Source organism: Pelophylax lessonae, assembly GCF_965119305.1.
Source record: "Pelophylax lessonae genome assembly, chromosome: 1".
In the NCBI taxonomy this organism is placed as follows: Eukaryota; Metazoa; Chordata; class Amphibia; order Anura; family Ranidae; genus Pelophylax; species Pelophylax lessonae.
In genome coordinates this window covers 457,510,641-457,527,881 of record NC_138768.1, presented here as the reverse complement: position 1 = coordinate 457,527,881, position 17,241 = coordinate 457,510,641, and the positions used below count along the sequence as shown (strand labels likewise).

At 43.6% G+C, this 17,241-nt stretch overlaps 1 protein-coding gene across 10 annotated transcripts in view; it reads right to left on the bottom strand.

Moving 5' to 3' along the window:
- The window catches only part of MYO9B (myosin IXB), a 296,901-nt gene that overhangs the window by 176,783 nt on the left and 102,877 nt on the right, over nt 1-17,241 (bottom strand). For all 10 annotated transcript variants that reach the window (XM_082260874.1, XM_082260880.1, XM_082260879.1 and 7 more), the window contains one exon: nt 13,437-13,531. In XM_082260874.1, the coding sequence (XP_082117000.1) occupies nt 13,437-13,531 (95 nt within the window). The remainder of the gene's footprint in view (nt 1-13,436; nt 13,532-17,241) is intronic.

Here is a 17,241-nt window from a genome sequence, read left to right as displayed (position 1 = left end):
GAAAGGGGGCATATACTGGTCACCACCATTGAAAGGGGGCATATACTGGTCACCACCATTGAAAGGGGGCATATACTGGTCACCACCATTGAAAGGGGGCATATACTGGTCATCACCATTAAAAGGGGGCATGTACTGGTCATCACCATTAAAAAGGGGGCATGTACTGGTCATCACCATTAAAAGGGGGCATGTACTGGTCACCACCATTGAAAGGGGCATGCAAGCTGGTCACTACCATTGAAAGGGGGCATGTACTGGTCACCACCATTGAAAGGGGGCATGTACTGGTCACCACCATTGAAAGGGGCATGTATGCTGGACACTACCATTGAAAGGGGCATGTATGCTGGACACTACCATTGAAAGGGGCATGTATGCTGTTCATTACCATTGAAAGAGGCATGTACGCTGGTCACTACCATTGAAAGGGGCATGTATGCTGGTCACTGCATTGAAAGGGGGCATATATGCAGTGTTATATTTGTTTTAAATGTCGCAATGGTTTTGCGGCTCCCAGTTTTTTTTTCCCTTCGGAAACGGGTCCAAGTGGCTCTTTTTGTCTTAAAGGTTGCAGACCCCTGGTCTAGACTGAACCAGACCAATTATAGGACTCCATACCTAAGATGGGTCCCACCATTTTATCGTTCGACACCTTGTGTTGGACCCTCGTGTGAGAAGAGATGGCAGAGGAAGCCAGCGCTGAAATCCATGGATTGGTAATTTCCTGATTTTTAAAATACAGCAGCTGCAGTATTTGTAGCGGTTGACCTTTTTTTTTTTTTTTTCAAGCCTCTGGGGACTGGTAAATTCTGAGCAGCATTATGGTAATGTACTGTTTTAGACAAAGCTTGATCCACAATAGTTTTTGGTGTCCAAGGTACCAGGACATTCTTTTCAAACTGTTAAGCTGGCCATACATGGATCGAAATTCAGTTCGTGAAGCAGGAACCAGCTGAATTTTGATCCATGTTCAGCCGATCCTGCTAAAGCGGAGATGATCTAGTGATCAACTCCTTCCAAATCATTGTACTTAGGCAGCGGAGGTGTCCCCCTGCCAAAATACAACTCCCCCTTCCACCTCAAAATGTATGAATGGGGGAATCCAAAAATTATAAATACAGGTCCCTCTCAAAAAATTAGCATATTGTGATAAAGTTATTTTCTGTAATGTACTGATAAACATTAGACTTTCATATATTTTAGATTCATTACACACAACTGAAGTAGTGCAAGCCTTTTATTGTTTTAATATTGATGATTTTGGCATACAGCTCATGAAAAACCAAAATTCCTATCTAAAAAAATTAGCATTTTCCATCCGACCAATAAAAAAAAGTGTTTTTAACACAAAAAAAAGTCAACCTTCAAAAAATTATGTTCAGTTATGCACTCAATACTTGGTCGGGAATCCTTTTGCAGAAATGACTGCTTCAATGCGGCGTGTCATGGAGGGAATCAGCCTGTGGCACTGCTGAGGTGTTATGGAGGCCCAGGATGCTTCGATAGCGGCCTTGAGCTCATCCAGTGTGTTGGGTCTTGCATCTCTCAACTTTCTCTTCACAACATCCCACAGATTCTCTATGGGGTTCAGGTCAGGAGAGTGCTGAAAAATGAAATCTTCATCTCCATAAAGCTTTTCAGCAGATGAAAGCATGAAGTGCTCCAAAATCTCCTGATAGCTAGCTGCATTGACCCTGCCCTTGTTAAAACACAGTGGTCCAACACCAGCAGCTGACATGGCACCCCAGACCATCACTGACTGTGGGTACTTGACTTCAGGCATTTTGGCATTTCCCTCTCCCCAGTCTTCCTCCAGACTCTGGCACCTTGATTTCCGAATGACATGCAAAATTTGCTTTCATCCGAAAAAAGTACTTTGGACCACTGAGCAACAGTCCAGTGCTGCTTCTCTGTAGCCCAGGTCAGGCGCTTCTGCCGCTGTTTCTGGTTCAAAAGTGGCTTGACCTGGGGAATGCGGCACCTGTAGCCCTTTTCCTGCACACGCCTGTACACGGTGGCCCTAGATGTTTTTACTCCAGACTCAGTCCACTGCTTCCGCAAGTCCCCCAAGGTCTGGAATCGGTCCTTCTCCACAATCTTCCTCAGGGTCCGGTCACCTCTTCTCGTTGTGCAGCGTTTTCTGCCACACTTTTTCCTTCCTACAGACTTCCCACTGAGGTGCCTTGATACGGCCCTCTGGGAACAGCCTATTCTTTCAGAAATTTCTTTCTGTGTCTTACCCTCTTGCTTGAGGGTGTCAATGATGGCCTTCTGGACAGCAGTCAGGTCGGCAGTCTTACCCATGATTGCGGTTTTGAGTAATGAACCAGGCTGGGAGTTTTTAAAAGCCTCAGGAATCTTTTGCAGGTGTTTAGAGTTAATTAGTTGATTCAGATGATTAGGTTAATAGCTTGTTTAGAGAACCTTTTCATGATATGCTAATTTTTTGAGATAGGAATTTTGGGTTTTCATGAGCTGTATGCTAAAATCATCAATATTAAAACAATAAAAGGCTTGCACTACTTCAGTTGTGTGTAATGAATCTAAAATATATGAAAGTCTAATGTTTATCAGTACATTACAGAAAATAATGAACTTTATCACAATATGCTAATTTTTTGAGAGGGACCTGTATATATATATAATTTTTTTTTTCAGCTGGCTGAATTTTGGCTTAGAGGTTTAAGACTGGGTAGAGTATTGAGGTACTCTAATTTTTAAACGAGGTGAAAGCCCCCGAGGAGGGAGATTTTGGAACCTTCTACAGTGGAGGGAGGACTTTTCAACCTGTTACATCTTTGATGAACTTGTCAAACGGATCACCAAATAGGCATACACCTTAGGCATCTCTTACAGGCAGCTTGAGCTGTCCAGGCTTTTAGTCCTAAACCTCTGTACACATGGACAGAAATCAGAACCATTCTGGTGACTTGTGACATAACTTGTTTTAGGCACAAACACAAAAGAGCAATAGAGGGTAATGTTTGCAAGTGCTCCCCAAAAGTACGGTCCTCAGGATCCTGTTGGTTGTTCATTCCTCTAGTCTAATTAGTTGCAGCATGACCAACAGAAATTGCAGCAATAACTGATCACAGAGCTAGGCCTGTGAGAATAAAAATGCACTTAAGAGCATCTCAAACTTTCTATCAGCAGTATTTTGAATGAAGCAACATCTTGAATTAGGAGGTTTAGGAATGATTCTTGGAGGAGCAAAATATTTTCAAGACTGACCCAATTGTCATAAACAGCCTATTCTATTTGCTCATGAAAGGGGTATATCTTTTTAAGCCTAGCCTGTCATTTAGTACACAAAAGGACATGGTGAGAAATGAGCGCGACAATGCCAAGGATTTTGCGCACAGCAGAAGTGAGCATAACAACACTGCCAAGCATATAGCGTGAAGCTGTAACATCATGTATTGCAAAAAAGTGGAAACAAAGCCGCACTCTGTAAAATCACTCTGTAAAATCTACAGAGTCATAATGGCCCTTGCTGGTTATTGTGACTCTATGTCATTGTACCCTTTGTTGTATCATCATTAAGCAGATGTACACATGGAACTTTGATGAACACTGTTGAACTCAGATAAAAAGACCCAACCACAAGCTCAGACTAAATTTATACATCCTCTAGAGATAAATAAATACTTTGCTACCATTTATCAATATGCATTTGTGAAAGCAGTACAAACAAAAAAAAACAAAAATCCACATTTTAGATTAAATATGTATTTACATACACATTTTATATACAACCCAATTCCAAAAAAGTTGGGACACTGTACAAATTGTGAGTTAAAAAGGAATGGACTAATTTACAAATCTCATAAACTTATAATTTTATTCACAATATAATATAGATAACATTTCAAATGTTGAAAGTGAGACATTTTGAAATGTCATGCCAAATATTGGCTCAGTTTGGATTTCATGAGAGCTACACTTTCCAAAAAAGTTGGGACAGGTAGCAATAAGAGGCCGGAAAATTTAAATGTACATATAAGGAACAGCTGGAGGACCAATTTGCAACTTATTAGGTCAACATGATTGGGTATAAAAAAAGCCTCTCAGCGTGGCAGTGTCTCTCAGAAGTCAAGATGGGCAGAGGATCACCAATTCCCCCAATGCTGCGGCGAAAAATAGTGGAGCAATATCAAAAAGGAGTTTCTCAGAGAAAAATTGCAAAGAGTTTGAAGTTATCATCATCTACAGTGCATATCATCATTCAAAGATTCAGAGAATCTGGAACAATCTGTGCGTAAGGGTCAAGGCCGGAAAACCATACTGGATTCCCGTGATCTTCAGGCCCTTGGACGGCACTGCATCACATACAGGGATGCTACTGTAATGGTAATTCCAAAACATTGTTGGTAAACACAATCCACCATGCCGTTTAAAAATCTATAGGCCAAAAAAGAAGCCATATCTAAACATGATCCAGAAGCGCATGCGTTTTCACTGGGCCAAGGCTCATTTAAAATGGACTGTGGCAAAGTGGAAAACTGTTTTGTGGTCGGATAAATAAAAGTTTGAAGTTCTTTTTGGAAAACTGGGACGCCATGTCATTAGGACTAAAGAGGACAAGGACAACCCAAGTTGTTATCAGCGCTCAGTTCAGAAGACTGCATCTCTGATGGTATGGGTTGCATGAGTGCGTCTGGCAAGGGCAGCTTACCCATCTGGAAAGGCACCTTCAATGCTGAAAGGTATATCCAAGTTCTAGAACATATGCTCCCATCCAGACATCTCTTTCAGGGAAGACCTTGCATTTTCCAACATGACAATGCAAGACCACATACTGCATCAATTACAACATCATGGCTGCGTAGAAGAAGAATCCGGGATCTGAAATGGCCAGCCTGCAGTCCAGATCTTTCACCCATAGAAAACATTTGGCACATCATAAAGAGGAAGATGCAACAAAGAAGACCTAAGACAGTTGAGCAACTAGAAGCCTGTATTAGACAAGAACGGGACAACATTCCTATTCCTAAACTTGAGCAACTTGTCTCCTCACTCCCCAGAAGTTTGCAGACTGTTATAAAAAGAAGAGGGGATGCCACACAGTGGTAAGCATGGCCTTGTCCCAACTTTGAGATGGGTTGATGCCATGAAATTTAAAATCAACTTATTTTTCTCAGTTTAAAATTTGATATGTCATCGATGTTGTATTCTGAATAAAATATTGAAATTTGAAACTTCCACATCATTGCATTCTGTTTTTATTCACAATTTGTAAAGTGCCCCAACTTTTTTGGAATCTGGCTTTTACATCTTGTGTCTGGAAAGTTCAATGCTCTTTCTGTATTGTTTACATAAATCTCCATCATATGCAAATTATCATCCCAAATGAAGACAGAATTGCAGAGAACAAAGTACACTCCTCCTGTCCTCATGGAGAGTATTGATACATTGCAATGCATTTCCATAAAATTGTAGAGGAATACTATCATTTAGGAAGATCTTCTCTGACCGTCATTTTTAGAGAGGCCTCCAAAAGCACCACTGGTGTGCTGTAATAGGTTCTCCTAGTTTGGGGGGCCAATGGTCAGGCACCTATTGCTGCCTGACCAGTTTTGCCGGGCATCCCGGCTGCTTCAGAGGCTGTACCAGAAAACTAGTCCTTTCTGAGAGGTAGCCCCCAAGGAACGTTTAGAGCCACCAAAATGATTGGAAGCCTCGCCCTTGATTCTTCGCAGGAACCGCAGAAGAAACTTGAGCCGAGGAGGATACTGACCTTACAGTGCCACTCGGACGTCGGCAGAGGAAACCCGTTACCTCTCCACGAACCTCAGTATCCTCCCTGTGGAGCCGAACCTGCTGAAGGAGCTGCATACAGCGCTGTGTAAACAGAACTGTCTTGAAGGTGGACCTGACCAGACCCAAAACCTGTATGCAAGTCGGGAGAGAAGACCGTCTGTGCGACAGAAGCCGGTTCCCAAAGTTTGTCCAGAGGAAGAACCACCCTGGTCAGTATTAAAACCAGACCTAGGTAATTCAATTTCCTGGACAGGGTCAAGGGGGACCTCAGGTAGTTCGGATATAACCAGGACCTTTGCCGGTATTAAATCCGTACAAAGAGACTTAGGGCCTAAAGCCCCAGAAAAGGAAAAACTCTGCCCCCCTTCTTTGGTACTCCCAAAAGGATCATTTTGTGGATCCCCTTGACAAACACAAAAAAGGTCCACGAGGCCGGAAACCAGCTAAGATGTCCCCCCAACCCCTGTTATGGGTGAGGGCAGACCTTCAGGCTGGAAGGGTCTTGTCCACGGGTCTGGAGAGGGTAGCTCTAGGCTTACCAGACCAAGGGTGCTTGGAGCCTCCTAGGAAAGACTTAAAAGACCCATTTTCCTTGTCTGATGCCCCGGGAGCACAAAATAATTTTTTATGAGCTGAGAACGAGGGCCCATGTCTGATGAGGCTCCTTCCCTTTCCTCGCCTGTGGCAGGAAGGTACTCTTCCAACCCCCACCCCCCCCCCCCCGTGAGACCGTTTATGATGTCACCCGAGTAGCCCCAAAGGGCAGATTTGAAAGGGCAGATCAATGAGAGCTTTCTTGGAAGCTTGGACTGCAGACCAATTTTTAAGCCACAGAGCTTAAACAGCTTGGGAGCTGCACCTAAAGCTGCATCACAAATGATCTGGAGGAGCAGTTGGTCCAGGGGCTGCACTTTAAACGTGAGCAGAGGAAACCTGCTCATTACCCAGACCCTGACGCAAAAGCTTGGCCCATTCAGTTAGGGTCTGAGACACCAGGGCCAAGGCCAGGACTGGTCACAATGCCGCCTGCTATAGTAAGCATATTGCGTGCCATGAACCTCTCTTTCCTATCGGCCAGGTCTTTAAAGGAAGGGGATTCCTCTACTGGGATCATGGTTGCTTTATTCAACCTGGAAAAAGGAGGGTCTACCAACGGTGGAAAGGTTCGTTAAAAAAAAAACAAAAAATCATTAGCTACATCTTCAGTTTTAAACATTTAACACATTGCAACTACAACTACGTCCACTAGCATTTTATCATTCGCTGCTGCGACCATGGAGGAATCATCCTCACTATCAGACGGATATGGGAGCGGGCCATGTCCACACCAGCAGAACCAGATTCAGAATTTTGATTAGACAGACTCAGCAGGAGAAGGCAGAGGATGCTTCCTGCTAGGCCCTTGCCCGCATGCCACTTCCACCTGGGACACAAGGGACTCTAAGGCCGCTGTCAGTGCATCAAATGGAGGCTGGGGTACTGAGGGACCTGCTACATCCAGGAGGGGATCAGTGGGGGAGATGTGACCCTGCGGCACCATGAAAACGAGAGACCCAGCAGAACAAAAAAAAGAAAAATGTATTGGCACCGCAAAGGACCCCCTCCCACTCTGGACAATGAAACCCTGTAGCAGTGAGAGGGACCCCCCAGGACTCACCACCACCAGAGGAGCGCCATTCAAAATGCCAGCAAGACATGCACGGAGCTATGTATCCAGGTAAATGGAAGAGGAAGGGGAGGGCCTGGAAGCCCAGGCAACTCTCCAGCATCATGTCAGACTAAGGGAAAAATGGCTGCCGTGACGTCATGGACTCCAAAAACATGGCCATCGGCAGGAGACCAGACCAATGTAAAATGGCCACCCCCCTCCCGTAGTCGGAGACAAAAACAACGACAAAATGGCCACCATGCGCTCCACGAGGGAAAAAAAAAAAAAGGCAGAGGAGAAGAAAATAGTCCATCGCTGGCAAAAGGCTCCACTGTGCCCTCTGCATGGGAGGTACACCCTACATCAGGCAAGACCCGTGAAACAAAGGTACCAGACCCCCCACCAAACAGAGCCCCCCAGGGTAAAAACCACTGGATCTGGATTATCCAGCCTGTCACCCAGCCCGGAAGTTGATTGTAGATCTCCCAGGAAAAGAGGCAAAAAGATGCATGGAAGGAGAAAAAATTGCTAGGACCAAGTGTTCCCAGCAGGGAGCCGAGGTCTTTACTCCTGACTAGACAAGAAACAAACTGAATGTCTATAGCAGAGAGAGGGTTATATATACCAGCTGAGGACAGCCCATGGGTGTAGCCAATTTTTTTCTTCTGCCTAGTCCTAGTCCTGCAGGAGGCAATATAACCTATAGTCATGATTAATTGAGCGCTGTGTTGGTTGATGAAAGAAAGCAAAAAATGAATTTCTCTGTTCGTTGATGGACCCACCTCTTCATATCCTCTACCACAGGGTTATGTTGCCACCTTCAGGAGTAACACACTAGGCAGAAATAAAAAACAGCACTGCCTATGGGCAGTCCTAGCTGGTAGCAAACCCCTTTCTGCCTAGTGTAGGATTAAGGACCTCACTCCATGCTTGTATCTGTGGTTCAATAGGTTTTTTGCTGGGATTTTTCCTGTGGCGATCTACAATTAATAGCCGGGCTGGGCAACAGGCAGGATAATCTAGATCCAGTAGTCACCCCAGCCTGCCCAGCAAGTGCATGCAGACTTTTTAGCTTCATGCTGGATTGGCCCCAACATCCCCATCCTGGACCAGGGTGGCCTGTGAGAGAAATGCCTCTCGGTTATACATATGACCAGGCACCTGATGTACACGTCAGTGTTATTCTGGCCCACAGTTCCCTCACACCTAGGAGACAAGGTTGCCGTCACCTCACTAGCTGTCCCGTTCCCCTAGGGTGGTGTCATGTACCTGGGTGTGCTTGAACCGGGAGGTTCCCTGTTCCATAGCTTGCAGCCTTATCTGTTGTGCCACAAAGAAGCTCTGGAGTTTTTGCAGTGATTTTCCAGCCTGATGCTTTACTTTTGGGCTCACTAGCTCCACCTGCTGCCAGCTGCAAACAATGTACAATTTAACCAGCTGTGAACAATGTACAATTTACTCAGCCTTCAAAAAGCAGCACTTCCTGTTCGTCAATACTTGTTTGTTTGGAACATCTTCCTGGGTGTGCTGCTTGCTCTTTGATAGACTTTCGTGTATGAACTTTTGCCTGTATTCTTGACCCCTCTTCAGCCTGGCGAATCTGTACTTCACCGCCGGCTTGTGTATGACTTCTGCCTGCCTGACCATTCTTTGGATTACGTTTGGATACCGATTTGCCCGATCTGTTGCCAGCCTGATCCCTGACTACGTTTTCGCCTGAATCCTCAGCACTCAAACTCCATTTCGGACTTTACCTAACAGGTGGTTGCCCTTGCTGGAACTTCACGTTCCAGCTCTCTTTGCCATTTACATTCTGGGTGTGGAAAACTGACTACATTAGCCAGATGCCACATCAAGGATCAAGTGGTTATTCATCAAATCTGTCTGCAATGGGGCACCCTGATGTGGATGTGTTGAGAATTATCGCAAGAGTAAGGGATTCTCTGGATGGTCGCTGACATCCTCTAACGGTTTCCTCTGCAAGAGGAACTTAAGTCCCAAAGACAATCTTCCACCCTGCTCTACCATGACTGGCTTTGACAGCTTGGCTCTTTAACGCCAGGTTAGGAGAGACAGGGGGTTGTCGGACTCTGATTCCCACCATGGTAAGGCACCCAACTCCACCTTTCGGCAGATTTTCCATCGTACCTGGAATGCTTAAATTTCATGATGAGAGGCTGCAGACTTAAACCCATATTCCTCCTCTTGCGGTCTCATATTTTGACCTTTTCCCATTGGGATGTTGATCAGAAACTGGACTTGGGCACTGCAACGGGACACTGCAACGGTACCGCAACCCACGTTGAACTTGTGGACTATCATCAGTATATGGCTTCCTCCCAGTCGTGAACATAGATATCAGATTTTCCAGCCACAACCATACAAAGTTAGCCGACAACTTTGCTTGTACTAGAATCTTCTCCTTTATTGAACAGTTTCACACTCAATTTATACACACATGAGCCCATCCCCCTCCTGATCAGATTACCACACACAGGTCAGGGGTTGCCTGATTACATTATCATATGCAGATGAAATTGTATACAAGAATAGAATTAACCTGAGCTAATTATCTATCCATCTGAACAGAATATGGGAGTTCATTAACATTTGGTGTCTGACTTTACCTGCAGGAGGACATGGCCTCTTCCCTGTGTTATGTCCTAAAGAGGTTGTGCTGCACTGCTCGGATGTTGCCTGGGCGGTTCGTTTGTACCTTCTCTTTTTGTGCTTGCGTACGGGACACAAATAGGCCATGGTTTCTTGGTGGAAGAAACAGCAGACGGCAGTCCAGGCTTCTGCCATTAAGGGTCAGGTTCCTCCACTAGGGGGATTAGTGCCTCCTGGGTATTTCATCATCAGATGTCCGTCTCAAGTTTGCAAGGTGGATCCTAGTTGGCTGTACACATCGATCATGTTTTAGCATCCTCAGATGAGTGTTGCATCCACCAGTTTTGCAGGCTGTGTTTGTGGTTCTGGTTTCCCTTTCAAGGGGATCTCGGGTGTGGTTGCATGTTTTTTTTTTTCCTCTAGTTTCCCACCCCTCATGGAGGCACTACTTTTGGACATTCCTATGGTTGAGAATATGAAGAGCTGTGTCCATCAATAAACAATAAATTTGGGATTTTTTGTTACTCACTGTAGAATCCCTTTCTGTGAGTTAATTGACGAACACAGCACCCACCCCTCTGTTTTTTTCTACTTGTACTGCTTTGTGGCAAACTGAGCTGCTTATAGTAGACAGGCAGTTTACTATTCGCTAGGAATGCCCATAGGTGATGCGGTGTCTGTTTTTTCTGCCAAGTGTCCTAACTACTGAAGGTGTTGATAAAATCCTGTGGTTGAGAACATAAATGTGTATGTCAAACTCAGAAAAAGATTTTACAGTAACAAAATCTCTCTTATCTGGCCAATGGATTGAATGCCCAAATGCTAGACTTGCCTTAATGGGTTTTGTAAAACACAGCTTTAGCCACTTTTTTAAGCTGCTTTTCTCCTCCTATGAGAAAAAAGGCATTCAGGAGGAGCTGAACGCCTGTGTGCATGAGGCCTTAAGACTAGAATTTGAAAGGCATGCAATGGTGGTAGATATTCTACTTGGCTCCATGCTTTTTTTTTTTTTTTTTTCTATAAACATTTTATTGAGGTCTTTTATCAAGATACAAGAAAAAGGTACAGGCGCTGGTCACTTACAGATAAGTGAATATACAAAACGAACAGTATTAACTTAATGGAGTCATATGAAAAAGGCATAAGAACCAATCTGTGAGCCTGTGGCCAAAAGGTAGTACACAAATCAATGAAGTATATGGGAATACTGAGGAAGAAACCCTTAGCTCCATTCTTAGTAGGGTCCCATGCTAGGTGGCTGCCCTACTGTAGCTCACTTAAAGGTGCCATTCAAGGAGCATTTTTTCAATGAATATAATAGAATCTCTGAACACAGTGGAGAGGCAGGAAAGTGACATCACAATCTCCTTGTCCAATCAGAGAACACGCTGCACACAATAGACAAACTGCACAGTATTCTCTGAAAAGCAACTGATCACTAGGGTTGCACTAATATTGGTATTGGTGCCGATACTAGGCATTTGCACGGGCATCTGTACTTGTACAAATGCAATGATACCTGAAACCGATACCTTCTGGCTCAGTTCTTTCAGTGGGATTTCCCCGCTAACAGCTTTAATGTAAAGAAAAGAATGGTGGCAATTCTTGGTTGTTAAAAAGAGTTGTAAACTTCCCAAAAAAAAAAAAAAAACATTTAAAAAATAAACACCTGAAAGGCAAAGGCCTAATGAACTAGTATGCATCGCATATATCGAAATACCCTAAAACGAAGTCCCCGCAGCACCGCTCTCACAACACTTAACCCGTCCCCATCTTCCATCCGGGTTCGCATTCTACGGCCATCTAATTGGCTTGAGCCGCGATGATTTCAGTCCCGCGCAAGCGCACAGGAGCCGCCTTTCACGGCACAGGGCTCTGAAGGAACGGCATGGGCGGCCATTCCTTGACGTCCCTTCCAGGGACAGTATCAGTGCCCCCCAAGTGTCTCCTAGTTTATCAGGAAGCGCTGGGAGCCACAAGCGCCCCCAAACCCCTGACCCCCTCACAAACCAGGGGCTACCACCCGAGTGTACAGCAGATGAACACAACATTCAACATTTATGCTGGAATTGTTTTTAACCATGCAAGTGTTTTTTTATTTACCTTTTATACATTAAATTGCGGTCATATTGCATATAGATGGCAATGGTCTCGCTGTTCTTTGTGTTCCCAGAGTCCCTTCTAGCTCCCCCCCCCCACCCCAATCCTGCCCTCACTTACCATCCTACATTCCCTCCCCCCACCCTGCTCTCAGCTACCCTCGTACTCCCCCTCCCTCTCTCCCCCATGGGTATTCCACAGGTGTGACACAGAACATATATTTACAAGCTGAATATAGCTATATAACAGTTGCCATACCCAAACTTCAGCTTTAAGTTTATTTTTTACAGCACAAAAACACATTAGGAGTAATGGCGTGTATTCCAGTTGCTGCAGGTGGCTTTTGCTAAAAAATCTTTCCTGTAGTGCACCTTCATGGGCGCCAGATACTGACTGCCCTCAGCAGCTCTTGTCTAGCATTGTGGGAGTTTACAGCAGCTGTTTAACCTCCCCATTTTGTCCCCTCCACTGTTCATATTGTTGGTATTATGTCTCTCCCACAATACATCACATTTTGTGAACGGCAGTGAAAAACCTGTTATTCAACTACTCCTCCTCCAGTCAAAGAATGCAATGCATTGTGGGGGAATAGTAATACAAGCATTATGAATGGCAGTGATGGCACAATGAAGTGCAGATAAGTGGTGCATCTTTTCTTAGAAACAGTGGCTCACAGCTCTGCAAAAGAGATGCTCAGGGCAGTATCAGGTAACAGGAGGCTAAGGAAGAGGCACTACAGGAAAGATTTTTACCAGGAAGCAGTCACCTGCTGATAAAGAACACACACTATTGCACATAACTTGTGTTTGGTGCTGACTTTCAGCATTAATGGCCATGATTACCTTCTGAATATAACTATCCAGGCAAGGGGAACCAGTGGATAAAAAAAAAAGAAAAAAAAACTCAGACAGTTTTTAAATAGCATATCTGTGGGCCATTTGTGGCTCCCTGTAGCATAACTGAACAAATCTCATTCTGAGTGTTGTCTTGCTACATGCTAGGATAGACCACAGCAACTCAGAACTGATATTACTTTAGGAGAGAGCACACTGCTCATGTGCTAGTTTTGAACAAAAGAGAGCATGTGCTCCTGTGGGCAACTGGTCAACAGATAGTTGTTACAAATACCTTAAGCATGAAGCAGGACAAGATGCTCATTTTAGATCTTTAAATAGGACTATCGAAAAATTTAAACGGGATTTACTTAGCTTGAATCATAACCCTAACCCTTGAATTTCTTCTTTGGTTTTAGAAACGTGGGAGGTAAATTAGTGATGCTGCAAATCATAGAAAAGCCATAGCATATAAAGCTTACCCACGCACAATGCCACTCTCCAAGTAATTGACTTGGATGAACTTTCCAAAGCGGCTGGAGTTGTTATTGTGTGCTGTTTTGGCGTTTCCAAAAGCCTGGTAATAGAGAAAGAGAAAGATAGTGTGAACATAAAATACCAAAATTACACTACACAGAAGGTAATGCAACCTGTGTCAAGCAGTGTGTCATTTATGCTTCAAAACCATGATTTCAGCCCAAAATTTTGGAATTATTGGATTATTCTAGGGTGATACATAAATATATCCTTCAGCATTGTATCACTGTCTGTGTCCATGCAAAATAGGTCTCCTCATCCCTTTCCCAGTTACAATGCGGTCACTAGAACATGAAGCATAGGGAAAGCCTCCTATGGGTAAAAACCAAGAACTCATTTACACTCTTAAAAACACACACACACAAAATCATTAGTGAAATAATTTACAGTGAGTGTACAGTTCCATGTTACATTAGTAGTCACAGCAAGATTTTAGTAATTATTTTAATGAAAGGTTGCAATATATGCTACTGTGATTCATGACTAGCTCTATATGTGTTAAAACGCAGACATCTACCCATGTAAAACACTACTTAGTATCCAGATGGATTCCCCCAAAAATGTAAGTAGCAGTGTAACAGAAAATATGGTCTACTACTAAAATTGACTGGACTTACCGACAACAGAGTTAGCTGTGACCCTAGTTTAAAAAAGGCTTTTAAATCTAGTGATTACTGCCCAAATGTCACTATACACTAACGGGCAGGGCCCCCTGATTCCTACTGTATTAAAGCGTATTGTAGTTCTACTGTCTACCCTCAAGTTGTAAAGTGCTGCGTAAACTGTTGGCACTATATAAATCCTGTATAATAATAATGCTAATAATAATAATACCAATTAGAGCAATTAATAATAATACCATTTTTTTTTTTTTTTATTGGGGATTCACAAAAAGAAACACTAACCACCTGTTGCAAAAAGGGAATCTAAATATAGTTACCTTACACCCCAGCTTCCCTCCAGTGGCTCCTATGCAAAGGTGAGGTTACCATTCTTTTGCCGAAGTACTAGGAAAATGTTGCACTGTGCTGTGACATCTCCTGACATTTTGAGTACTTGTCAGGAAAATGATAATGTCACCCCTTGCAGTACAGAAGCAAAGGTAAAGTAAGTATATTTAAAGGAGTTGTAAAGTCAGAAGGTTTTTTTTAGCTTAATGCATTCTATGCATTAAAATAAACAGCCTTCTGTGTGCAGCAGCCTCCCCAGCACCCCCTAATACTTACTTGAGGTTCCTCTCTGTCCAGCGATGTCCACGAGTGTCTCACTCATCCGAGACTCTCTCTCCTGATTCGCTGAGACATAGCTGCGACGTCATTGGCTGCCGCTGCTGTCAAATTCAGCTAACCAATCAGGAGAGAGGGGGCGGGGCAGGGCTCCGTGTCTAAATGGACACAGGGAGCTGTGACTTGCTCAGGTGCTGCCATAGGAAGCGGCTTGCTGTGGGGGCATTGAACAGGGGGGAGTGGCCAGGATCACAGAGAGGGAACCATAGAAGAGGAGGATCCAGGCTGCTCTGTGCAAATCCACTGCACAGAACAGGTAAGTATAACAGGTTTGATATATTTATAGAAAAGAAAAAGGAGACTTTACAAAATCGCTTTAATAATTTTTTCCCCCATCTGTGTTTTTTTTTTTTCACATTTACAATAGGGGAGGAGGCCTAATATATTAAATGTACCTTAAAGCGGAGTTCCACCCACATTTTACAATGCCCTCCATGCAGCACTTGTGTGCATCCTAAAAATAAATTGGCAATGCGTTTTTTTTTTTGTTCCCAGTTTACTTACCTTATTTATGGAGCAAAATCTTTTCACTTCCTCCTCATACATAATTTCCGGCTTTGCATAGGCTCCTGGGAGAGGAGTATCATCAATCCCAGGAGTCAATGGGCTATGGAAACCCGGCCTGCAAGCTGTGGGACTCGCTTGCAACGCACTGCGCATGCGCGAAATCCCAGAAGAGGGACACTGCGGCTTCAGATGCCAAACCGCAGATGGCCTCGCTATACAACAACTGTTTACTGGATATCTTTATTTAAATGCACGAGCCCTTACTATTCTAGGGGTATTTTTAGCAAAAAGAAAAAAAAATTTGTCCGGAACTCCGCTTTAACTTTACCAACTGCATTATCTGCTAGATTATACATTTCACGTAACTAATACGCTCGCTTAGGCATTTGTAAAGTGGATTTTAACTAAACACATGAATAGTGGCAAACTTTTTGTAAAGGCAGCATTAAATTTGATCACATGCTATGATGTGAGGAATAGATGACAGATAGTTGAGGGGTGAAACACATTACAAAAAACTGCATATTGTATAGATAATAATTCTTTTACTGCCAGCACTACCATACAAAAGTCAAGGGTAGCTACAGAAAGAAACCTACAGACTAATCTTTTAAGGTTTATGCTACAAGAATGTGTGAGTCAGGGCTCTGCAGAGACTGGTGAGGTCATCGAAAGCTCTGGAATCTTGTCACAATCTCTCCAAGGTCTGGGAGATGAAGCTGGCTAGCACACTGTTATATGTCTATTTAATGACTATGGAAGGTGCATTAAAAGAGAGGTATGGGCTTTTGTTTTGTTTTTCATTCATACTTACCTAGGTGGATGCAGCATTGGTCCGATGCTACATCTGTCCCCTGGCGTCTCTACACTGAGAACCGAGCAATCAAACACGGCCAATCGATCGGTTCTCACAGCTCCATGAGCAGAGAGCTGCTGACTGTCTGCTGCTCTCTGCCCCCTCCTCGCTCATTGGAGCACTGGGTTGAGGAGGAGGCGGAGTGGCCAGCTTGGGCTCTCAGCAGCTCGCTGAGAGATGGATCTGGGTGTGGGTCCAGGGATCTGGTGGATCCCGACTCATTGGTCATGATGACGCAGAGCGTGGACTAACTTTTGTGTTGTCAGCAGAGAGCGGATTTTAGCCCACTCTCTGCTGAAAATGGGTCACAGGAGTGCAAAACAAACTGCACTCCTGTGATCCATAGGAGAAGCTAGCCAGACAAGCTTTGACTAGAATTATTTTATATATATATATATATATATATATATATATATATATATATATATATATATATATATATATATATATATATATATATATATATATATATATATATATATATATATATAATACCCTTTGTCTTCCTATTGCAGGGATCAGCTTCAAATGGAGAGCTTACAGAGTGGTAGTCCAGATACCAAAGTGTGTTATGAGTTTTATACACATTGCAGATTCATGCGTAGAAAAAAAATACAGGCATGAAACCAGTGTGGTGGTGTCAACAAAGCCCATGAGGAAAAATTGTTTTCTTTGTGCCCTTGTAGAATGCACGCAGAAAGGCTCACATTTCACATGGTGTGAAAAAGGCCTTAAAGTGGATGTAAACCCCATTGATTAAATTTGACCTGGGCACATATCTGTAGTGATTACTTATCGCTTTTCAAAGCCCTAAAGCAGGGTACACACTAGTAGAAAATCTGCCAAAAATTCCGCCGATGTAAAATCGTCCGATTTTCGCCTAGTTTGTACACAACTTTCAGCAGCCGATGCCGACATTTTCAAACGAAAAAAAACGGAGGGACAAACACCAAAATTTTTTTCGTCCGTCCCCAGACGACCGATTTTCGTTTAATGTGTATGCAGTACGTCCGTGAAAAATCGGATACAAAAGACCGCGCAGGATCTGAAGTTGCTGACAACCCGGAAGTCTAGGAAGAAATGTGCCAAAAAAAAGAAAAA